The 24897-nt window shown below is 44.4% G+C and overlaps 1 protein-coding gene across 2 annotated transcripts in view; it reads left to right on the forward strand.

Moving 5' to 3' along the window:
* LOC115093993 (sodium/hydrogen exchanger 2-like) overlaps window positions 1-24897 on the forward strand; it is a 223841-nt gene that overhangs the window by 114363 nt on the left and 84581 nt on the right. For both annotated transcript variants that reach the window (XM_029606549.1, XM_029606550.1), the window contains exon 6: window positions 14765-14854. In XM_029606549.1, coding sequence (XP_029462409.1) covers window positions 14765-14854 — 90 coding nt within the window. The remainder of the gene's footprint in view (window positions 1-14764; window positions 14855-24897) is intronic.

The following is a 24897-nucleotide window of genomic DNA, read 5'->3' on the forward strand; positions in this document are numbered from 1 at the left end:
CACACTGGGGATTGTTGCTTCCCCATAAACCATCAGAAATTTGGTCCATGGAGGTGGGGTGGCTTGTAACGAGTTGTGAAAGCCCTGTATTGCAACATACCCATTGCATGCAAAGCTCATCTCCTGCGGGCTGCATGAAAATAGATAACTATACCTTAGCGAAGCGTGGTTATTGTTTTTTGAAAATAAAAAAGGCCTGTGAATCCTTTTTTCAGGCCTGTTTTCACAAAATTCTACATTAATGAGCTGCTTTGCATGATTTTGCATTGCAGCATCTCATTAATGTTGAATTTAAACAAACCTGTGTGTAGAAGACTATGTGCAAAAGTTTGCTATTGTAAACGGGTGTTTTGCAAAGTAGAAATGTGCAAAACGCTAAAATATTGGCATTTTTTGCATGTTTATGGATTGTTGTGTGCGTTTTTGTGCATAAAGCCCACTTTTGCAAAGTAACATCCCACTTTAGTCGGCTACTATCTGACACAAGGTCACAAGGAACAGGCTAATTCAATCCTGCTTTTGCCTTGCTTCATGCTGAATGGAATCTCAGTCTTGCCTCTCTTAAGAAAATAGGGAAAACTAGGACTGGATTATTCTGCTCTTTCAAAGACATGGAGCCAGGTGGTAAACTAGCCAGAGCTGAAGCAGTAAAATAATGAGTACAATCAAATATGAAATCTTGATGCATCTAGCAACTCCAGAGATACCATGCTTATTTCACCATATACTGTATTGTAGCATGAACATTTAGAGGACATTTTTCAAACCAACCTCAATTTCACAACATGGGTAATTTTAGCTGCTGTTAGGGAAGGTGTTCCTGGGGAGGTGTTTTGGGCTGGGTTGGGAAGAAATGCACGTAGATTACATTTATCATACTATGTGTGTTATTTCCCAGTTAAAATCTGGCCACAGAAAAATCAGGTGCAAAGCCCACATGTCCTTTGTAGCCATGGAAAGTTTTTAATCAAAAAGTCTGTTTGTACTTTTGTGTTGAAAATAAGATACAACATCCATGGACACAAATAACCTAGCTTTTAGCACAAAAATTGAATGCCAAGTTCAGAGAAAGCCTTATCATTCTAGTGCCATCTAGTGATGAAAAAAAGTATCTGGATGCTTTCAGATTGTTTTCTAGTTGCGAATGAAACAATGCAGCTGCTGTGATAGACCTCTTAATTACAAAGAAATAAAGGTCAGTAAACGAGCTGCAGATGACACCTCTTTGTTGGATTCACCTAATATCGGCTAGCTCTCAAGAATTATCCTACTGTCATTTGGGTCTGAAGGGAGGATGCTGCTAATTCTGTCACTTCCTGGTGCAATGGTAAATACATGGACTCATGTCCTGATCTGAAATGAGGAGAACAGACTGTCCGTGCAAATCATGAGACCCACCAGGCATCTAAGAAGTGGTAAGGGATGCATGCAGATGTGACATGGGAGTCATGTGTCTCCTGAGGTCAGGCAGTTTGATCTGACATCTCTGTGTTACAAAGATTAATTTTTGATATGCTTTTGGCAGGCTGAATGGCATGAAATGTGGGGAGCATGCTTAGGCATAGGTTGACAAGTTTTAAGATGCAAATGAGGGTCAGGAATTGAAAAGCCCTGGTCGCTTGGCAGGTTTGCTCAAGCAGAGACTCAATGTGGCTTTGAAAAAAAAAAAAAAAAGGTTATTGTGTGGCTGCACTTCCATTCTGTGGAAGTTCAATAAAAGAATTTCCAGGGCTCAGGAAAGGCTTTTGTGCAATCTGAGCAACTCAAAAGCTGATGTAATCTCCAAGTGAACGTGTGAGAAAGGTAAAAAAAAAAAAAATCTGTGCATATGTGTCAAAAGAATGACCCTTTGACCTTGGTTAATTCAGTAAAAACACCCATTGATGAATGGGTGTTTAGTTTGATTAAAAACTTGAACCTGGATGTCGCTGGTTACTGTAGACTGGAACAACAATAACCACAGTTTGTTTTTTTCTTCATATTTGCTGGATATGGACTATAATGTTCCATTTTACAATTCTTAGAGTTGGCAAATATGAAAAATGAGACAAAAGTCTTTTAGTTTTTTCTGACTTGTCCAGCTCAAAAAAGTTAACTTTGCCAAAATGCACCTCCAGCCTTTAGGTACGCAGAGATAAAACAAAGCTGTATATCTCCAAAAGAAGAAAATAGTTATCTTGTAAACTAAAAAGCTGTTTTGGGGTTTGTCATGCGTCAGAGTTTATTTACCCAAATTCCTTTGGGTTTCTGGAGAGTGAATAGCATGAAATGCTCAGGTTTGGCTGATTAATAACCGTCATATGAAGACGTGTTCACAAAGAATTAAGCAAAAATAAAATAAGAAAGAAGATCCTAAAAATAGTTTGGGACAAAACACTTGCACAACTATGTAGCTCCCATTATTTCTTATGGAAGTGCTTTAGATGTGGCTAAAATAATTTTTCCAGATGTGTGTGAGAGAGAGAGACTCTTTATAAGGCTCTCATATAAGTAAACTATTTAATTCACTGTAAGAGGGGCGACTAGTAACTTGGGATGAGGTTTTGGTGATGGCCTAGGTTTTGAGGGGCAGTTTTATATGCACAGTCAGAGGTACAAACAGCACAGTGCACATCAGTGAAGATTTGATGTGATTTGGAGTGACAGCAGGTACACAAAGATGAGATTTGTACATTGTACTCTCGACCTAGCTTGAAAGTAGCTAGGTAGAGAGTACATCAAATGAGTTACTAGTCGCCCCTCTTACAGTGGTATAAAAAGTTGAGTAATATATGTGCCTCCCCAAAAGCTTTCTCTTTCTCTCTCTCCTCTTCTCTCCCGCTTGAAACGGGGATTTGCTAGCTTTATAGCAAATAGTCATCTTCTTTGTGACTGTGGTTTCGGGTTACAGGTTCCGCGGCGTTAAAGGATGTTCAAGACCAAAAGTTAATTCAGCTCAAAAGGATTTTTGAGGTATCGGCCCTGAGTCTGTGGACGGCTATCTGCTCCAGCTTCATGCAAAGGGCTTGCCTGCGCTGGGTTCAACAGCTTCAGGACGGGCAGGTAAATTCGGATGTTGAAGCAGATAAAGCAGAGCGCTTGGAGGCATCAGTTGCTTATGTGGCGGATACCTTGTATGACTTGGTTAGAACTTCCTCCTGTATTATGGGTTCCATGGTTTCAGCCAGGAGGTTATTGTGGTTATGCAACTGGTCAGTGGTCGTCTAAGTCTCGATTAGGCTTTCTGCCTTTTAAGGGGCGCCTCTTGTTTGGTGAGGATCAGGAGCACTTGATGAAGGATCTGGGTGAGAATAAGGTGCATAAGTTGCTGGAGTGTAAGCCTAAAGGCAAGCGGCCTTTTCAATCTTGGTTGGGTTTTCGGGATATTAGTAGGTCGCGTCAGGCGAGAGGAGCTCCAACCTCACAAAAGTAGTTCTCTTCTCGAGGTCAGTCCTGGGGGCAATCCTTTCGAGGTGGCTGACAGCCATTCAGAGCTTCCTCCAATAGTGGGGCCATTTGAGCTAAATCCTCAAAATGACGCAAGGCTGGTCCACTCCGCTGTTCCTTTTATAGGGGGCCGTTTAGCACGATTTTATGGGGAGTGGACTAAGATCACTCAGGATCAGTGGGTCCTCAGCGTAATAAGAGATGGTTACACATTAGAATTTGCTTGGCCCATTCAGACTTCTTTCTAGTTTCCTCCTGCAGGTCGTTGGAAAAGCGTCAGGCGCTCCAGGAGACGTTAGGTTATGGGCCTTAGGAGCAGTGGTTCTGGTTCTGCAGAGTGAACGAGACAAAGGTGGTATTCCATCTACTTCATAGCTCCAAAGAAAGAAGGCTCTTTTCGCCCCATTCTGGATTTCAAATGGGTTAATGTGGCGCTAAAGGTCCTGAGGTTTCAGATGGAAACTCTGTGGTAGGTAATCGCAGCGGACGAGTTCCTGGCTTCTTTGGATTTGACAGAGGGCTATCTACATTCACCCAAATCACCAGCAGTTCCTGAAGTTCATGGTACTGGGTCAGCATTTCCAGTTTCATGCTCTCCCCTTTGGGCTGGTCATGGCACCATGCACATTCACCAAGGTGTAATGGTGGCGGTGGCGCTGCACAAGGGGGTCCTGGCGCATCCTTATCTAGATAATTGGCTCATCAGAGCAAAGACTGAAGTCGTTTTTTTGTGCGGCAGTGCAGAAGGTAATCACCACCCTAGAATCTCTAGGCTGGGTGGTGAATTTGGCGAAGAGCCAGCTGATCCCATCTTGGACCCTAGACTACTTGGGGGCTCAGTTCGATATGCTGAAGGGCAAGGTGTTCCTCTTGGAGGAGAGAGCCTGCAAGTTACAGATGCAAGTCTGGCGTCTGTTGCCTTTGCAGGTTCCCAGAGCTTGGGATTTTTTGCAAGTTTTCGGCTCGATGGCCTCAATGCTGGAGTTGGTGCCATGGGCCTTTGCTCATATGAGACCGCTACAGAGAGCTCTGTTGGCACAGTGGAATCCATTGTTAGAGGAGTTTCATAAGCTTGTCCCACTTGATGGTCATGGCTTGGTGGCTGCAGTCGTCCAGTCTGGTCTGTGGGGTCAATCTGGTGGTCCCCGATGCCGATGCCAGTCTTTCTGGTTGGGGAGCAGTATGCCAGTGACAATCGGCCCAGGGCGTTTGGTCGGCAGAAGAAGCCTTTTGATCTATCAATCGCGTAGAGACCAGAGCAGTGCAGTTAGCATTGCAGGTTTTTCTACCGTTGGGTCAAGACCCTACCCGCTTGGTGAGGGTCTTGTCGGACAATGTGATGACCATGGCATATCTCAATCGGCAGGGAGGAGCCAATAGTTATGCGGTGGCCCAAGAGGCTTAGGAGTTAATTCTTTGGGCAGAGCAGCACTTGATTCAGATAGCGACATTTCATTGCGGGGGTCGAAAACATCCAAGCGGATTTTCTAAGTCGCACAAAGATAGATCCAGGGGGGTGGGAGTTGTCTGAGGCAGCGATGCAGCTCATCCGAGAGAGGTGGGGCTGTCCCCATGTGGATCTAATGGCAATGCATCTCAGTGCAAAGGTATCTTGTTTTTCCAGTTGAAGACAGGAGTACGGGGCCAAAGGGGTCAACGCTCTGGTAATACCCTGGCCTCGGGGGCGGGGGGGGGGTGTGTGTTTTCTTTACATATTTCCCCCTTGGCCTCTGATAGGCAAAGTGTTGCGTTGGATAGAGAAAAACCTGGGAGAAGTTTTGTTGGTAGCCCCGGAGTGGCCTCATTGGCCATGGTTCACGGATCTTGTCAACATCTTCCTCGTCTTCTTTTGTCAGGGTCCCATATTTTCAGACCAGGTAGATAACTTTTGTCTAGCGGCCTAGATTTTGAGAGGTGGCGTCTGAGACAAAGAGAGTACCAAGAGGGGGTCATAACTACTCTGCAAGCTAGACAGGTGTCATCTTTGTTGTCGTATATCCGAGTCTGGAAGTCTCAAAACCCAGTCCTGGTCAGGTTCTAGTGCAAAAGTTACCACAATTGTGGCTGCGTACACCATTTCACTATTTGATGTTTCCAATAACTGAGATTTCTCACAGGACAAGCAGGATGGTAGTCCTCACAAATGGGTGACATCGAGGATGGAGCCCTGTACGGAAAACTTTTCTGTCAAAGTTTCAACAAGCTTTGACTGTCACTGGCACACTGGGTGCACTGAGCATGCCCAGCCTGCAATTATCCCTGTGAGCCACAGGTGTCTCCCTCAGTCTTCTTTTTTCCGCTCTGCAGTCAGCATAGCGGTTGGAGCTCTGTGAGGATTTTTTAACTAATTACCTCATGGAAACACTTAACTTTTCACTTCAAAAAACACTTTTCCCTGCACAGGTCTCCCTCCGCGTACGTTTTTACGACGCTCGGTGAGTACTAATTCTTATTTTTCGGTCGGTTTCTGTCACTATCTTAAGGCTGTTAACTGACTGAAGCCTTCCCTTCCCCCATTTTTCAGTTAACTTTAAACAGCTTGCGAGTATCTCTGTGACACTCTGCTTGCTTATGCTAGTGGGGTAGGGATTTTTTCCTTAACTTTAGGACCTCTGTAGCTTCAAGTCCTTCGTTCCCTGGTACCCTCACGCAGTCGATACCCTATCGCTACACCGGGACCCTCCTAAACCGCCCTGGGCTTTTATATGTCATCAGCGCCCCTCCCCCCACGGTGCCCTGATGCCTTTATCCATGTTTTTTGCTTTTCAGTGCTACCAGGCTTTTTCCTCCTACGCACTGTTTTTTTCCTTGGGCTTCCTCGGTGCCGTCCCTACCCGGATGCATGCCATTGACGCACACGCTGTTAGTCACTACCATGCATACTCGGGTCGCCGCCACCGCTGCCCGAGACACTTTTTAACGATCCCAGGGTCACTTCATCGATGCCACCCCCCCTTTTGGGGATGCCATCGATGCCCCATCCTCCCCACCGATGTCCAGCCCTTTTCCATCGGTGGGCATTGGTGCCACATCGATTCGTCGGTGGGCATCGATGCCGGATGGTCCCCATCGGTGGACATCGGTGCCGGATGGTCCCCATCGATGGACATCGGTGCCGGATGGCTTGTCCGTCGATGGCATTGGTGCCGGATGGCCGTCCGTCGATGGCATCGGTGCCAGGTCCTTTTGCATCGATGGACACCGATGCCCAGGTGTTTCATCCATGGGCATCTATGTTAGAATGCATCCATCGAGGGCAGTCGATGCCAGGCTGCTCCCATCGGTGAAATTCGATGCCCAGGTGGGTCCCATCGGTGGGTATCCATGCCGGCTCGATTCCGTGGATGGGCGTTGATGCCAATGCCAGCCTTATGGCTGGCATCGATGCCCATGCCGATTCCAGGACTGGCGTTGATGCCGGGATGGAATTCATCGACTGGGAGATCCATGCCATCGATTCCATACGTGTCCATATCGATGCCACTGACACACGTGTCTGGGGCACCGATGCCATGTACACTTGGAAATCTGAGTCTGTCCAAATCGATACCGTCAACGTCTGTGGCCCTATAGTTGATGCCCGTGGCCATGCCACAAACGGCATAAATGCCCGCCTCCATGCATCGATGCCCTCGACACCTCCGTTTTCCTTCGGTGTCCTTGACGCCCTATTGATTCGACTTCGACTCAGTCGATGCCGGTATCTTTTTCAATAACGGCAATGTTTTTCGATTATTCGATTCCACATCGTTTCAAAGATACCTATGCCACTGCTGTCAGTGCCCGTCACTGTCATCATTCTCCTGGCCAGTCATCGACGATTTTTCATACCCATTTTGATGATATCCTCGAAGCCCCTTAGGTTGCCTTCAATATCGTCAATACCTATATAGCACCGCCACATAATACCCTCGCCTCCTCACATTGCTCCACGCTTTGGGTTCTTTTTTAAGCCCCGTATTAGCTTAAGACACTCCATTGTGTCAGGAGCAGAGCAGGCGTGCTGACAGTTCGTCATCGATCGCCTTCCAGGATGACGAGGGCTTCCATCTCGGCGCTGGGGAAAGACCGGGCCGAGCACCGTGGCACCCATCATCGCCGACATCGTGATCGTCCGCCGCTGACGCCATCCAGCACATCGGTGCCATCCTTCTCCAGGCTGGACAACGCTCGGGCAGAGCGACATCACCACTGCCATCAGCACTGTTCCTACAGTTTTGGCAGTCCTTGGTGATCCAGAACTTCCGGATCCAGGTCCGACAGCTTCTGCATTGGCGTCACGACACATCGAGCCGCTGCGACGAGGGAAGGGAACATGAGTTCCGTTAGGGCTCCTCTGTTCCTGGCGTGCCCCACCGTCAAGTGGTGTGGGACTATGGCCATCTGTTACACTTAGCAGTCTAAACGCCACTCACGCCTGGCCTGTCTCCTCTGTACCTGTGCCACCATACCGGGTTTCAGAGCGAGATGGACGTTTACGTCCCCGGCCTTACCCTCGAGGACTCCGGAGACCGTCGGAGTCAACAATCTTCACCGGCTCGTCTTGCGGCGATCCACGTCGGATGGTAAGTACCCGCTTCGGCGGCATTCCCATAGAGTTGTGTTCTCCCATTCGGACCGTGGTTCGAAAAGTTCTGGGTCATGTGCCTTTTAGAACTGTATTAGTGTCACATATCGCTATGTTAGCCACAATATCAGGAGAACCCCTCTATCTTCTTGGGATTGCAGCAGGGCTTCTTCTCTTGTCAGTAACAAGTCCCTTTGCCGACCAATGCTCTGACTCTTGGTTCCCTCCCAACCAAGGTCCAGCTGCATTGGCTGATCTGCTAAACATGAGATTCAGCAACCATTGCCCCATGTACAAGTCCACCTTGAGGCCTGGCCACAGGTCTCAGTGTCTCCTTGTACAGCATACAGAAATGCGGGTACCACTTACCGCTCACACACCTGCAGGAGCCTACATGATATCCTCCATTGGGACACCTCCTGGTCTCCCATCTGGTCAGATATCAGAGCGGCCACCCCACCTTGTACCAAAGTCCCGGTACACTCCCCAGGCGCTACGAAGTGCAGAAGGGAGAAGGGAGGGGGGTTGGGGAGTTTTAATTGCACTATTCTTTCTTTTAACAGAAAATAGTTACTCTCCGCACATCCTGGACCTAAGAAAATCCAACTTTCTTTAGACGTCACAGGTACAATGGTATCTTTGGTTACCATCACTCCATACTGCAGTAAGTACATTATTTTAATGTTTCTATGTGCTTTATGGTGAGTCAACATTACAACCCCAAGCTCTGCCGCTGGCACCAGCTTCGGTAAGTGAACTGTCTCTTGCATCACTGTTGGTGAATGCTGTTTTCTCTGCGGAGTGTAACATCATTCACTTTCATTGCATAGACTACTGCTAACCACTTTCAGTACATGCAAGGAGCTCTCACTTTTTTCAGGACTCACTATACATTTACTAACTGGGATTACTGTCACTGCCATAAATCCCTTCTGTAACACTTCTGGACACCACAGTCTTAAGACCCTCTTGTCCAGCATGCGCACAGACATTCTGATACATTGTTATATGTCCCTGCGCATATTTTCCATAACCTCAGCCTTTCAACTTTTCATGGTTGGGCTATGGGGTTTCTTCCCACTATGCATTTTTCTCATAATTCAAAACTGCTATGGGTTATATTCAGTGACATTCTATACTCAATGGACCTAAGTGGTTTCATTGCTTTCGTCCCTGATTCTTATCCCAGTTCGAACTAGGACCTAGTCTCCTTCGACTAATGCTCGCAATTCCTTAGGGTTATAAAGTTTCTCCTGAAAGCTGTCAACCCATTATGCATCTATTGCACTCCAGCATAGTTTCTCATAAACGTCCTGGACGTTGCACCCATGAGTTATGCCCTTATGCCTTCCAATACTGCTTTTGCAACAATTCTTTGTGCATACAGACAGACAGCATAGGGACAATGTGCTTTCCAACTCATAAGCACGCATTACCTCTTAGCTGCTCTGCTAGACAGCTGCGCAGCTCTACCCTTGGCCCTTGTTCACTTCATGCGTCCTTGGGCCACATATCTAAGAGATTTAATGAACGCTCTATCTGACCTTCTCCACGTAGGTTCTATCCTCTCGAATGGTCTCAATTACATGTGTACAGGGCAAATCTTTTAACGCTGAGTTTAACTAAACTTTCCTCTGCGTCTGCATCATTCCATACGATGCACAGGTTCTGCTCCCTACACATGTTTCCTGTGCGTTCCCTTAGATGCCTTTTCTTCCATCAAAGGCCTCTTCAATATATCTCTTCTGCTGCCTCTCGTAGCCAGCATTCTTCTAATGTTGAACTGGGATGGGGTTCAGTATTCTTTTCCCCACTCCCTGACTGAGATCAGTATGCTTTCCCATACTTCTCAATCCATCATATCAGTAACCTTTTATTCCCTCACCAGTCAGTCCCAAATCATAGACTTACTGATGTTCTTAGGTTCTGGTAGCGTCACAAAACCTTCTAAACATAAATCTTGCCGTTTAATATGGCAGGCTTTACCTCCTGACGCTAAAAAAAAAAAAAAAAAAAAAAAAAAGAGGTATTACCCCTTTTACTTTTCCACCATTTTTTCTTACTCCCTCGGATTCTGTTCTCCAGACATCCTCCACATAGATACACCTTTCTCTTAGGAGGTGTATCGTTTTGGGAGTTGGGTTCCCGTTTTCGGTAATCCTCTCTGAGTCGGCTTACCATGGATTATCCACTGATCAAGCCGCCTCTATTTCTCTAATCACGGAATGAACATATATATTCTCCTTATAAGTCTCATACATTCTACGTTTGAGCCTTTCCATTCCTCTCTTCCACAGTTTGGCAAGGGAACTTCTTTCCCTCTTAATGTCATTCCTGCCAGCAGGGTCCGTGAGTTATGCACTCTTTCCATACTCACCTGACTCCGTTCCTCTGCCACTGAGTAGTTCTACGCATTCAACTTTCTATCCTTTTCAGGTAGATGTTGTATCTCCTTTCCTCAGGAAATACTCTATTAATTTTTCCTAACCTCTCTCTCTCGCCCTAGGGAGAGACTGGGTTTTCCACATTCCTGGACAGTAATGCTGCGCTTACATTCTATCTACATTGCACTGCATTCCATGTGAATTCCACTTGACTCTTTCCTTCATGCAAGGGTCAAGCTGCTACTTCCAGTGGCCACACAGACCTAATCCTTCTGATTAAGTGGTCTATATTTCCTTTCCTACCAACAAGCAGACATTTCACTACAACACTGTGGGTATCCACATACTGTTGTGTCCGTCTTAGCCTTAACAGCTTCCCTTTGGTTACTGCTGCTTGTACTTTTTTATCAGGTTGCAGCCTGGAGTCCTCTCCATACCTTCGCAGCCTATTATTGCTTACATTTGACTGGCCGGCATGCTCCATGTTTGGCCAGTCCGCCTACTCTTACTTTTTTCAATTCACTACCCAACATCCTTCCACGAACCCATTATGGTGTTGCGGATGCCCTCCGTTCCCATTTCCACCTCAGTCGTTACGCCTTTGCGCATCTGCGGTGTATCTGGTGCATTCCCGGGCATCCTCAGCTCGGTACTCACCCATTTGTGAGGACTACCATCCTGCTTGTCCTGTGAGAAAGCAAATGTTGCTTACCTGATGTAACAGGTGTTCTCACAGGACAGCAGGATGTTAGTCCTCACGAAACCCGCCCGCCACCCCGCGGAGTTGGGTCTGTATACTTTTATTTTAGTTTCGCTTGCGCTTTTTAGCTATAAGACGAGACTGAGGGAGACACCTGTGGCTCACAGGGATAATTGCAGGCTGGGCATGCTCAGTGCACCCAGTGTGCCAGTGTCAGTCAAAGCTTGTTGAAACTTTGACAGAAAAGTTTTCCGTACAGGGCTCCATCCTCGATGTCACCCATTTGTGAGGACTAACATCCTGCTGTCCTGTGAGAACACCTGTTACATCAGGTAAGCAACATTTGCTATTTCCAGATTAGGAATTAAGTAATCCATCTCCTGAACTCCATCTTGCTTCTCTTGGGTTTCTTGCTTCTTAAATGGAGACAAATAATATGATTTAGATAGTGGTGGTATAGCCGCCTCTGGAATTTTAAGAATTTCTAAGAGATATTTTCTAAACGTCCTTCGGTGGTATATATGGGACTTGGGAAAATTAATAAAACGGAGGTTCTTCCCTCTTATTACATCCTTCAAATTTTCAATTTTAGTTTGAAGCTGTTGATTCTCCTTTATAAGAGTATCCTGAATAGATTTCCATTTTATTATATCTTGTTTTAAATCTCCAGATTCTTTTAAGAGAGAGGTATTTGAATTCTCCAACATGACAACTCTATCTTCAATATTATTAACTTTATCCACTATTGGATTAAACTGCAATGCCATGGAAATTCCCAAATTCACAATAGTTTCCCAAATCGTGTCCAAAGTAATTAGGCTTGGTCTTACCAGAGTAGGCACATCAATCTTACTTAGTGGGTTCCAATCCATAGTTGTTATTTGTTCAAGTTGTTTCTGATTTCCTCCTACTCTCGATGAGCTGGCATTACCCACACCGGGGCCATCTCCGGCCTCCCCTCCAGGCTTCACAGGGTGTTCCAACCCCGCACGGAATGGGGAGGCGTCTGCATCTTTGACTGTTGCCCCCGCCGTCGGCTCACCCTGGGCTCTGGAGGCTGCCGGGTTTGCCAGTGGAGCCCTGAAGATCAGGGATAAGGATGTTGATAGGTCCGGGGGAGAGGCTGATAGTTCTTCTCCTGCCACCTCCCCCATATACAGCGCTTCCGATCTCGCTCGCTGATCGTGGGCGTCCATAGGGCCCGATATGGGGGTTCCCGAAAGGACTGCGGGGTCAACCCTCTCCTTTGCCCGACGCTGGGCTGTATGCGGCATTCAGAATAGAAACCAGGGAACAAAAAACAGCCGAGACTCCCACTTGGCTTGTCTACTGGTAAAGTTGAGGGTCACACGTTGACCTGTCATCCCGATGTGGTTCAGTTTCTTCGAGGGTTAAGAATTTGCACCCTCCAGTTAGGAGAGTTTGTCCATCCTGGAATCTTAATCTCATTCTCTGAGGTTTGTGTGAGCCACATTTTGAACCTCTCCGTAGATCGGCTTTTCATGTTAATCAAACGGTGGAGCTTCCAGCTTTCCCAGAATTGGATGCTTCTGTGCCTCACAAGCAGGAGCTTAGGCTGTTGGATGTCCGTAGGACTTTGCTGTGGTATCTCAAGCTAATGAATGATTTTAGGAGATCTGTTCATCTGTTCATTTTATGGAGTGGTGCGAAGAAAGGTACCCAGGCTTCCAAAGCTACCATTGTAAGGTGGCTTAAGGAGGCTATTGAGTCGGCATACATTCTCAAAGGCCGACAGGTGCCTGAAGGTTGAGGACTCATTCTACACGTTCTCAGGCGGCCTCATGGACGGAGGCCCAGTTGGTTTCATCACAGGAAATTTGTGGTGCGGCAACTTGGAAGTCGCTGCATACCTTTGCAAGGCACTACTGTCTAGATGTAGGGGAAACAGAGTCTCGGTCTTTTGGCGAGAGTGTCTTGCGAGCAGGACTCTCCAGGTCCCACCCTAAGTAGGGAGCTTTGGTACAGTTCAGGAGTCAGGACTGATCCGGGTATGTAAGGGAAAAGAAAATTGGTTCTTACTTGCTAATTTTCATTCATGTAGTACTATGGATCAGTCCAGAACCCGCCGATCTATGGAGGTGGAGAGTATTCCGCTCAGCTGTAATCTTTTTGGTACACATTTTTAAGGTTATGGAATACAGACTTTTTTAAGGTTTTACAAGTTTTTTACAAATTTTGCATGTGTTTTGTGCTTGGGTACAGATCAATACTGAGGAACTGCAGGTGGCACCAGGGATTATGAAGTAGTGTCTGTGAAACTTTTTCTGTCTCCATCTGCTGGCAGGTTTGAATAAACCCAGGAGTCTGGACTGATCCGTGGTACTACAGGAACGAAAATTAGCAGGTAAGTACCAATTTTCCTTTAAGGCCCTAATGCAATTTCATGAATAACCCTGTATGATGCAAATCTATTCATAATAGATGTGTGCAAATCATGTCCTTATTTACTAAATAATGTAATAATAATAATAATAATTAGCAAATACACACTATGGCCCAAAATTTATCACCTGTTTCAGACAACATGTTAGGCAGTGTTTATTGCCTTGTATATGCATGCTCATGTAGAGTTGGGTTGCAGGGCGCACATGTAGAGTCAGATTGTACATGTGATCATGGCACCAGAATGGGCTGCATTGGCGGCAGGAGCTTCAGTAATGAGTGGCTGGAAGAGTGAAGGTGGTCCGTATCGCTCAGGAGGCAGGTTGCACTGGCGACAGTGTCCTTGATAGACAGTCCTTGATAGACAGTGATAGACAGTCCTTGATAGACAGTGTCTATCAAATAGAATATTTATTTAATAGAACATTTATTTAATAGAACATTCTCTTCTAAACTGAATCAGACACTACCAATCAATCACTACAATGTTTTACTTCTTGTTAAACTGTTTATCTTTCCTTTAACTCTAATCCCAGTTAGAATAACCCCTGTTTTATTGTAACTTTTTCTTCCGTGCACTTGTTATACTCCTGTAATGTATACTCTTATGTTTTAGTTATGTACATTATAATGTATTGATCACCCCTTGTTTTATGTAAACCGACATGATACGAACTCCCGTGAATGCCGGTATAAAAAAAAAAACACAAACAAACAAAACAAACAGTAGATCCAGGCCATATCAGGTGTTTTTTTAATGGATGTGATGGCAGGGGTCTTGGTGCCATGCCACCAGTGTTGTAGTGGCAGCAATGGTAAGGATTATGAGGGTCATGGCACTGGCCCAATTGTGCTTCAAGAGCTGTTTGGGTTCCCAGCTGGACGCCACAGAAGTAGTGGAAGATACCCTGGGCACTACAGATGCTATGTGTGCTGGGAAGCAAGAGTGAGAGAGAGGAGCAGCAAGTGGTTGGAGGAGTGTAATGCAATGGATCAGCTAGGGGGATATTAAAGATTAGCCTCAGAAAATGAGAGTGAGAGAAGGAGAATTAGAAGGGATCTGCTAGGGAAGGGTAAAAGGAGGATCAGTTATGGGGATGTTGAGAAGGAATTTACTCGATGTGTGTATGTGTGAGGGAGAGAGGGATTTGTGCCAGGGCATAAGGGATGGGAGTTGCAAGTTAGAGAAGAGGGAAAAGGGATGTGACCGGTAGCAGGATGATATATATGTAGAGAGAGAGATTTTTAAATTATTATTATATTTATTTAATTGGTACATTACAGGGGATGACTATTAGCCCTTTGGTTGAATTATTGGATGTTAAGAAGAAGAGTAAATCTCTCCCTACTGTGAGTGAACAGATTCACATACGGGTAAGTTAGATTTCAAGATTCTACTGCAGGGGAACCAAAAACAAATTGATAGTATAAAATTATGCTTACAGGTGAAAGCAGGGCAACATTCCTGTTTCTTATCTCTACTTATATATAAAAAGAAAATGGCTTTAAGAAACCAAAGGAAAAAACACATCCACTATTAATGTAACCTTGTTTCTTTGTGGGGTAATAGGAATAGCAAATGGGTTCAAGCTGAGCCATCAAACAGATATATACATTCAAAATATTAATAAGGTAAAATACAACCTTGAAAATGAAAACAATACATATGTGTAAAGTAAAAAAGAATGAAAAAATATGGACTAAAATCTAATTTATAGTAACTTTGGGATTTGAAAACTATTTTGTATTGGTGTTGCTGTAGCCCTGAAGTATTTTACCATATACAAATTAATTTTGAAGGCTATTGTGCGGGAGTAATAACTTTGATTTTGGTCATATCCACATTATGTTATAAAATGTTTCTAATAATCAATGCAAATAGTTGTGCACTTTAGAAAATATGAATTGTTTATATACATGCTTCAATTTAATATGCATGTTTTGTAAAGAATTGTGAACATTGCATGTGCATGTATAATTTTGCCATATACTTCTATAGAGATCCTGTCAAAACCCTACTAAGAACCATTCAGATTATTCCATTTCTTGGGGGAGGAAACATATTAAACCTATGGGTAAGAAGAGTTCCCCATTAGAGAGAGTGTACATGGTAGGGCCCTCTGCTATATAAAGCCAGACCACCAATTTAAGGTGTGGACTTTCTGTTCCCTTTCTGTTGATTAAGTTTAATGCCTTCATGGAGCCTTTTTAAAAAATTTTATTTATGTAGCATTATGATATACAGTAGCAAGGAAACAATGACATCATTCAATAATTACATATCACAATGCAATTTTTCTTTTACAATAATCAAATGAACCAAATAAGAACACTGAAAGAGAACTAGAACAATTCAGCAAGAAAACCCATACACACATCATTCAAACATCCACATAACCCTTGAGTCGGAGCATGAGAACAGACTCAGTATATGCAAATGTAGCTCATCATTCTTGATGCAATACCTCAGAGCCTACCCAGTCTCCGGCTTTACCCTCACTTCTTATGCATATTCATTGTGGATATTCTGAAAACCTGACTGGCTGAAGGTACCCAGGAAAGGCTTGAGAAGCCCTGGTTTAAACTGTTCAGATAAGTATGGAGAAAGCTGTGCTTGAGAATAAGATTTTTTCCCCTAGGGATAATGGAAATCATAATTTGAAAAAGCTTTTTTTAATTTACAAATATAATTTCTGTGAATAAAAACTCTTTGCCAAAAACCCTTACTAACAAGATAAAAAAATATATTTTCATAGCTTTATTTTTGAAGAAAAATAGAGTTTAATGGTATTGTCTGTGCAGCTGGCATTAAATCTTCTAGGAATTACTCAGTTATATTACCATCCAAAGTTAACAGAGCGAATCAATAAGATGAAGCGGCTTTTCTTATACCAAAACAGGAAATGGATTCTTCTTGTGCTATGCCATAAACAGGGAAATCATGTCTTAATTCCTTTTATGGGACAATTATTTAAGCTTCAGGCCATTTAAGCCAATACAAAAATTGTCAGTCAAGGCAGGTAAGATTGAATCTCATGAAGAAGGAAGGTTTTATTTTTCTTTGTATAAAATTGTTAGTTATTTTGGAAGGACACAAGTTGAGCCCTGCCAGCTCTGCAAGCGTCATAATGTGGCCACTGCACACCCTGCTCCTAACTCAAAGGCACTGAGGGTGAATATTGAGATAGGGTCACGTTTTGCTTTACTACTGCATTCATGAATGTGATGTGAATTGTTTGTGGCTCTTTGGCTGGTGATAGTGCATAATGCCATGAATGCCTGTACCTTTTCCTCTATCCAAGTGCATCCTCCTCAAGCTGAGGCTGTTCTGTTGTTTGTACATAAGTGGTCCATGCTTTGTGTTATTATATTTGAGTGGATTTTTCTGAAGGTGTACATTGCTGTGAATATTTGCGGGCAGCTGTATATACCAGTACTCACATAGACCTATTAGTGAGGTTATGCAGGTTTATTGGCCCTTCTGCCCTTCCCTTTCTTCTGGTTACCATACAGATTCTAGCATAAGGCAGCCTCATCATCTCCCCTACTTACTACTGCCCCCATCAATGGGTGCGATTAACAAATTCTTTGCAAAATAAATGCTAGAACTTTATTAAACATTAAAATATAGTATTAAAATAACGACTACATCTGTTACATTCATAGCACCGTATTCACAGCTTAACTTAAAGCATAACTAAATCTCATCAGAAGTTACTTTAGCCTGAAGTGCAGATCCCTTCTCTGCCTCTTAACACTGATTACAGCTTAGCAGCCAACTCACTGCTACAGCCCATTTGCTCACGACTATTCCCTTAAGCCCTTTTAAGGTTTCTAATGCCCTGAGCTAACTCAGCGACCAAAAGGTACTGACATATCTTACACTTCATAGGTAGTTTATCTGTACTTGGAAAATTCTACACCACTTTATGAAGGAGTTTTCCACTGTGCCTGTGTAGACAGCATTTAAATAACACAATAAAGTAACTGGTAACACAGTCGATTTTGGCAGAATATGACCATATAAGACTGACTGCCTTCACTGTTTTAACTTTCTTACCCTCCTTACTACTCCCCACTCCCCCATTCTAAGGATATCTCCCAGCTGTCTGGCATAAAAACTTGACAATCTGCTGGAGAATGCTAGGGAAATAGATTGCAAGGTCTGCTGCGGCTAAATTGACAGCTTCTCAGCTTCCCGTTTTTAAGTTTCTGGCCTGGCTTATTATCCTGTTTCTTAATCTTTGACTAAGAATCCTAGCATCGCCTACTGTTTTAGAGGGTAATTTTCAAAGGCATTTCCACAAGTAAAACGGTGCTTTATCTGCAGAAATGACATTTTATAGAATTGTCCGTCCAATATGCAAATAAACTTGAGTGTGAATAGCCTGTATGGTTGAAGGTTTGTCTGCATTGAACAGTGGCATTCCTAGAAAAACTGCACACAAATTAGCAGGTATAAATGTGCACGGGTAGTTTTGGTGAGATAATTTTCAAAGGGAAAGTGCACGCCTGTTTCCATTTGGGAAAACTGGTGCCACTTTGCACATATTTGATTTTGAAATTTATATGGGCTAGGGTTGCAAACTGGCTCCAGATTTTCAGGACAGGTTGATCTAGTCCTGGTTTTACTCCCCTGCATGCAGGTACTTATAGTCTTGCTTTTCTTAAGGAATTCAATAAGGAAATCAGAATAATTCCCAGAATGCAATGGGTAAAACCAGGACTGGATCAACCTGTCCTGAAAATCTGGAGCCACTTGGCAACCCTAATATGGGCTGTTACAAAATGACCTTCCTTGGCATATCCAAGGAAGGTCATTTCCAAGGAAGGCGTACAACATATCCAAGGAAGGTCATATCCAAGGAAGGTGTACAGCTCCCAAAATGTCATTTCATTTTTTGGGGGTTTCTGTTTGTTTAATATTTTGGTTTGGATTGTTTGAATAAAATTTATGAGCATGTATCTGATAAATATTGGATAGAATGCGGGGAGATGGGAAGTAACTCACTAACCTAGCCACTACACGAGAATGGGCACTCTCCCTGGCCGGATCCGCCATTTGGAACACAATGCCCAAAGACCTGCGACTGGAACCGAGCACTCACAATTTCAAAAAGAAGCTTAAAACCAGGCTCTTCAAGCAAGCCTACCAATAACCCTCCCTCCTCCCTCAGCACGATTCTTTCAGCCCCTCTTCCTGCTCCCCCAGATCTCCGCACTCCCCCCAACACAGAATCCTCTACAGTTCTCCAAGTATTGTTATTTGTTCATCTCAGCATGTGTTCTCCTTTCAGTTTTCTTTCAACCCCTTTCCTTTTTACTGATTTGTTATATACTGTTTAATCCATAGTTATTTTCCCTGTTAGATGTAATTTCCTTTCTTATTTCTTTTGTTGATATGTGAACCGATGTGATGTGCAAACGAACGTCGTTATACAAAAAACATGAAATAAATAAATAAATAAATATTTGGTGGAACTAAAATATTGTTACATCCTTCTGGAAGAAAATCCAGAAGATCGAACAGGTAGAATGGAATCCAAAATTGTTCTTGCTTAATATATTAGGGGAAGAGACCACATTTGATACAGATAAACTAATTAACCAGATATTAATTGCTGCAAGATGTGAAATAGTAGTAATTAGAAGAAGTTAAATTCTCCAAGTATGCGTTCCTTTTATGAAAAGACCATGAGGAATCTGTCTTATGGAAATGTTGATGGCGATTTGGCATGACGGATTTGCAGTATTTTTGCATATTTGGAAACTAATTGAGTTGTGCGACAAAATGTATCATTATAGGAGAATGGGAGGAAAAGGGAGGACGGTGGAAGAAGGCAAAGGGGTTGTTAGAAAAACTGTGGGACTTGATGTCATGTTACTAACTTAAAGTTTCACGTGTGTGCTGCCACATGAGACCCTCAGTCTCATGTGGCAGGGGGATATGATAGAGATGTTTAAAATTATGAGAGGTCTAGAACGGGTAGATGTGAATCGGTTATTTACTCTTTCGGATAGTAGAAAGACTAGGGGACACTCCATGAAGTTAGCATGGGGCACATTTAAAACTAATCGGAGAAAGTTATTTTTTACTCAATGCACAATTAAACTCTGGAATTTGTTGCCAGAGGATGTGGTTAGTGCAGTTAGTATAGCGGTGTTTAAAAAAGGATTGGATAAGTTCCTGGAGGAGAAGTCCATTACCTGCTATTAATTAAGTTGACTTAGAAAATAGCCACTGCCATTAGCAATGGTAACATGGAATAGACTTAGTTTTTGGGTACTTGCCAGGTTCTTATGGCCTGGTTTGGCCACTGTTGGAAACAGGATGCTGGGCTTGATGGACCCTTGGTCTGACCCAGTATGGCATTTTCTTATGTTCTTATGTTCTAATAGTTTGAACTTTGTAACTCCATTGTTCAAGTAAAATCTAATAAATATGTAAAAAAAAATTACCCCTGCAAGGGAAATGGGGGCCATCCTTGGGCTCCTCTGAACTCTCTCCCACCCCTCAAAAATGTTGCTAGGGCTGGAGACTGCCACAGATCCCACTTACCTCTTCTAATAGGGGGGTCCTATTAGTGAAAGTGTATGAGGGATGCCTACTTGCCTCCTGTTTCTCTAGCATCACAGAGATTGGCCATCCCTGAGATTGGTGTTGTAATGACTCCAAAATGGTGCTGATCTCAAGACTGATCAGCACCATGTTGTATGATCGTATGTTTGTACCTTAAACAATATGACATAGGCTGACCTTGAGATGGGTGCCCTTTTAAGGTTACTAAAGTGCTGGTCCCAGAGGACCAGAACAGTTTTTAAAGGGACATCCAAGGGGCAGAAGATGAGTGGGCATCCTTCCTGACTCTTTCATAAATAGGACACCCACAGAAGGGGTAAGTGGAGGCCAGTGTGGTCCCCAGACCCTTTTCAGGAGGAGAAGGGGAATCAGAGGGTCCTAGGCCCCAGCAATATTTTTGGGGGTGTCAAGGGGGTCTGTGGAGGTCTTCGGCCCTGGCAAACCATTTTGGAGGAGGTTGGAAGGGCCTGGAGGGGTCCCTGGTCCCATTAGGTTTTATGTGGGACGTCCTGGGGAGGCCTCCGGGATGTCTGGAGAAAGTCATAGGGAGGCTCCAATGAAGTCGCGGGGAGATCCCAGATGGGCCCTGTAGAGCTTTGGATCAGAGGCAGAAGATTTTCAAAAGGCAAACCAACAAAATTTTGTTTTTCTTTTTGTTCTGTTTTGAAAACATAATGAAACAAAGTAGGAAATATCATTGACATTTTCCTGTTTTATTTCAAATGCACATTCCTAGTATCCAATATACTTGCCAGCAGTGTCTAGAACTTAACATATATGTTCCTTCAAGAAGAAAAGATCAAGGGCCATCACAGCATAAAAATAAGTTAGCATCTGCGTCGGTGTGTGTCCTGGGACATGGCGATTTTATAACGTGTGTGCATGTTATAAAATAGCCCGAACGCATGAACATATGCACCTAATTTTAAGTGTATGCATGCCTAGGTGTGTAAATCCTCTTTATCCCAGGACAAGCAGGATGCTAGTCCTCACACATGGGTGACATCACAGATGGAGCCCTATCGTGGGAAAAACTTTATGTCAAAGTTTCTAGAAAACTTTGACTGGCCCTGTGAGGCCACTGAGCATGCCCAGCATGCCGTGATATTCTCTGCCACAGGGGTCTCTCGTCAGTCTTCTTTTTTCCGCGCTGCTGTAGGCATCGCGGAGCAGGAGCCGTTGCGAGTCTCTCAGAACAATTTCTGACTGAAAAGTCATATTTTTTTCAATAGTATTTTCTCCCATCGGGATCTCTCGGGGTTTTTCACCGGCTGGTGAGTACCTCTGTCTCAATTTTACTCTTTGAGTGAAATATAAGATTTCTCTCATGAATTCCCACATTTGGTCATCGGTGGCTGTCGACCCAAAATGGCTATGGGCTTCAAAAAATGCCCTATATGTAACCGGACAATGTCCATCACCGACCCACACCTCGAGTGTGTGATGTGTCTCAGTGAAAATCACAACGTCAACACTTGCCCAAAATGCGCGGAGATGATGGTTAAAGGAAGGAAGGCTCGTCAAGAGAAAATGGAACATTTGTTCCATCTCCAACTTCTCCCATCTCCCTCGACGTCATCAAAATTGTCTCCAGCCGGAGCCACCAAACATATCCTGATCAAAAAACATCATCCGGAAGGATCAGGGGATCATCCGTCTCCAGCGTCATCGACGGCATTGATGAAATCAATCGGGCAGCACAAGACAAAGCATCGTCATCGACACCGACATCCATCGACGTCGGAATCATCTCTTCCCTCGGAAGAATTGAGCGCAAAGCGGCCACGGAACCTGGAAATGCCGGTTCCCTCAACGTCTGGTCCTGTTCAAAAGGAAACATCGATTGCTGAACCTCCACAGGGCTCTGTGGAGGATTTGCCACCACAGCCTCCGCCACCTCGTACAACTGCTCTGACATCAGTGTAACGCTGGAATTGTCTGATCTTATCAGGCAAGCGATTATCTAGGCTCTTAAGGAGCAGCAAGCAACTCCGGCGATCTCACCGATGCCGGTGCCTTCAGCACTGATGCCGGTAAGCTTACCGATGCTGGTGGTAACACCGATTCCGGTGATGATGCTGGTTCCAGGATCGAATTCGAGACCCGTACCGAGGCTGATTACTGCATCGACATCGATTTATGCACAGATACCGATGGGTTCATTGGTGCCGACATCGATACCAACACCATTACCGTCTTCGACACCATTACTGGCACTTCCATCGATACCAGCATTGATACCAACCTCCATGCCATCGATGGCATGGAGGTTGGTATCGATGGGGATCCAGAAAGGCAAGATTTGGCATTTTTTTCAAAGTCTCTTGAAAAGATATCAAGACTTTATCGATGCTCTTCCACCAAAACCATCAGAGGACACTTCTCCAGGAATATCCTCTGATGATCTGCAACCAGGGCCTTCGGGCCTTCATCAACCATGAAGATCTTCCCTCCTCTCTCCATACAGAGATGATCCAGATGACACCTGGGAGGATCAACATACTGATACGTCCTCTGAGGACTTCATGTCGGAACCTTCACCTCCAGACCAAAGAAAAAAGTCTCCACCAGAGGATTTCTCTTTTACCACCTTCATTCAAGAGATGGCGGATACTATACCCTTCAAGCTGGTTGCAGAAGAAGATACAAGGCAGCAAACTATGGAGGTGCTTTAATTTGTCGACCCTCCAAAACAGGTATTGGCTATTCCAATACATGAGGTACTGCTGGATCTCCAACATCGTATCTGGGAGCACCCATGTTCTGTCTCTGCTGTTAATAAACGAGTAGATACAATATATCTGGTACAGGCTGCTCCTGGATATCAGAAATCACAGCTTCCTCACCAATCTGTGGTAGTGGAATCTGCTCAAAAGAAATCGAAACATATTCGCCCACATTCTTCAACCCCCCAGGTAAAGATCAAAGATACCTTGACTCCCTGGGTAGGAAAGTCTTTCAAGGGGCTATTCTGAATACCAGAATTTCCTCTTATAAACTCTACATGACACAATATCAGAGGAATCTGTGGAAGCAGATGGAGGGGTTCATCAAATCTTTGCCACAGCAATCCCAGGAAGCAGCACAGGCAGTTATACATAAAGGCCCAGAGGCGGGGAAGCATGAAGTAAGGGCGGCTTACAATAGCTTTGAGAAAGCTTCCAGGACAGCAGCTACTGGAATTAGTGCTAGGCGTTGGGCATGGCTTAAGGCCTCTGACCTTAGGCCTGAGGTCCAAGACAAACTTGTTGATTTGCCATGTGTTGGGAACAACCTATTCGGTTCAAAAGTCCAAGATGCCATGGCACAACTAAAGGAGCATTCAGAGACCTTACGCCAATTGTCACAAGTTCCACAGGAACCCTCTGTACAGCCATCTCGTCATCCTGCCAGACGTGAACCCAGATGCCCATACTACCATCAACGACATTACTACCCTCCAGCATCGAGGGGCAGAACCACTAGGCTGCAACAACGTTCCCAGGCCAGATAACCACGGCCTGCTCGCCCTCAGCCTCCGCCACAGACGGGACCTGTGGCTGGATTTTGAGACACAGACCAGGGAACAAAACCATCTCCTCAACCCTTGAGCAGATTTACCAGTAGGAGGCAGAATATCCTATTTTTACAACCATTGGGCAAAAACAACAACAGACCAATGGGTACTTTCCATCGTAGCTCGAGGTTACAAACTCAATTTCCTCTCGATTCCACCAGAATCTCCACCAAGGACACATCTGCAGAACGAATCTCACATAATTCATCTCCAAGCAAAATTATCCACCCTTCTGAGAGTCAGAGCTATACAACTGGTGCCCCGGACTCAGCAGGGCAGAGGATTCTACTCCTGTTATTTCCTCATTCCAAAGGAAACCGGAGGCCTACGTCCCGTCCTAGACCTCAGAAATCTCAACAAATTTCTGAAGAAAGAAAAGTTCAGGATGGTTTCTCTAGGCACCATGCTTCCACTTCTTCAAACAGGAGATTGGCTTTGTTCTCTGGACCTTCAAGAAGCTTACGCTCACATTCCAATATTCCAGTCCCACCACAAATACTTACGCTTCATGGTCTGTCATCAACATTTCCAATACAGAGTACTGCCATTCGGACTTGCCTCTGCTCCCAGAGTATTCACCAAATGTTTGGCAGTAATTGCAGGTCACTTGCACAAGGAAAGTGTCCATGTTTTTCCCTATCTAGACGACTGGCTCATCAGAAGTCAATCTCAACAAGGAGCTCTCACTTCTCTCATTTGAACAATTTCTCTACTTCACTCCATGGGTTTTCTCATCAACTATCAAAAATCCCATCTTACTCCGTTTCACCTACTTCAATTCATAGGTGCAGACTTAAACACTATCCTATCAAGAGCTTTTCTACCAGAGGATCGTGCAAAGACACTTTCCCTCTGGGCAAACTCCATTTACTCACAGAAACAAGCGACAGCTCATCAGTTTCTAACCTTACTAGGCCACATGGCCTCTACAGTTCATGTCACTCCTATGGCGCGATTAGCCATGAGGGTAACTCAATGGACTCTAAGATCACAATGGATCCAAGCCATTCAACCACTACATTCTCCAATTCAAGTCACCCACCAGCTACGTTCATCTCTACAATGGTGGGCGAACAAGGACAACTTGTGCAAGGGCCTACCCTTCCAGCAACCAGTCCCACAAATAACTTTAACCACAGATGCATCCACCTTGGGTTGGGGAGCTCACATAGACAATCTCCAAACCCAAGGAACTTGGACAAAACTCGAAGCAACATTTCAAATCAATTTCCTAGAGCTTCAAGCTATAAGTTATGCACTGCATGCATTCAAGGACTGCAT

The sequence above is a fragment of the Rhinatrema bivittatum genome, chromosome 6 (assembly GCF_901001135.1).
Source record: "Rhinatrema bivittatum chromosome 6, aRhiBiv1.1, whole genome shotgun sequence".
In the NCBI taxonomy this organism is placed as follows: Eukaryota; Metazoa; Chordata; class Amphibia; order Gymnophiona; family Rhinatrematidae; genus Rhinatrema; species Rhinatrema bivittatum.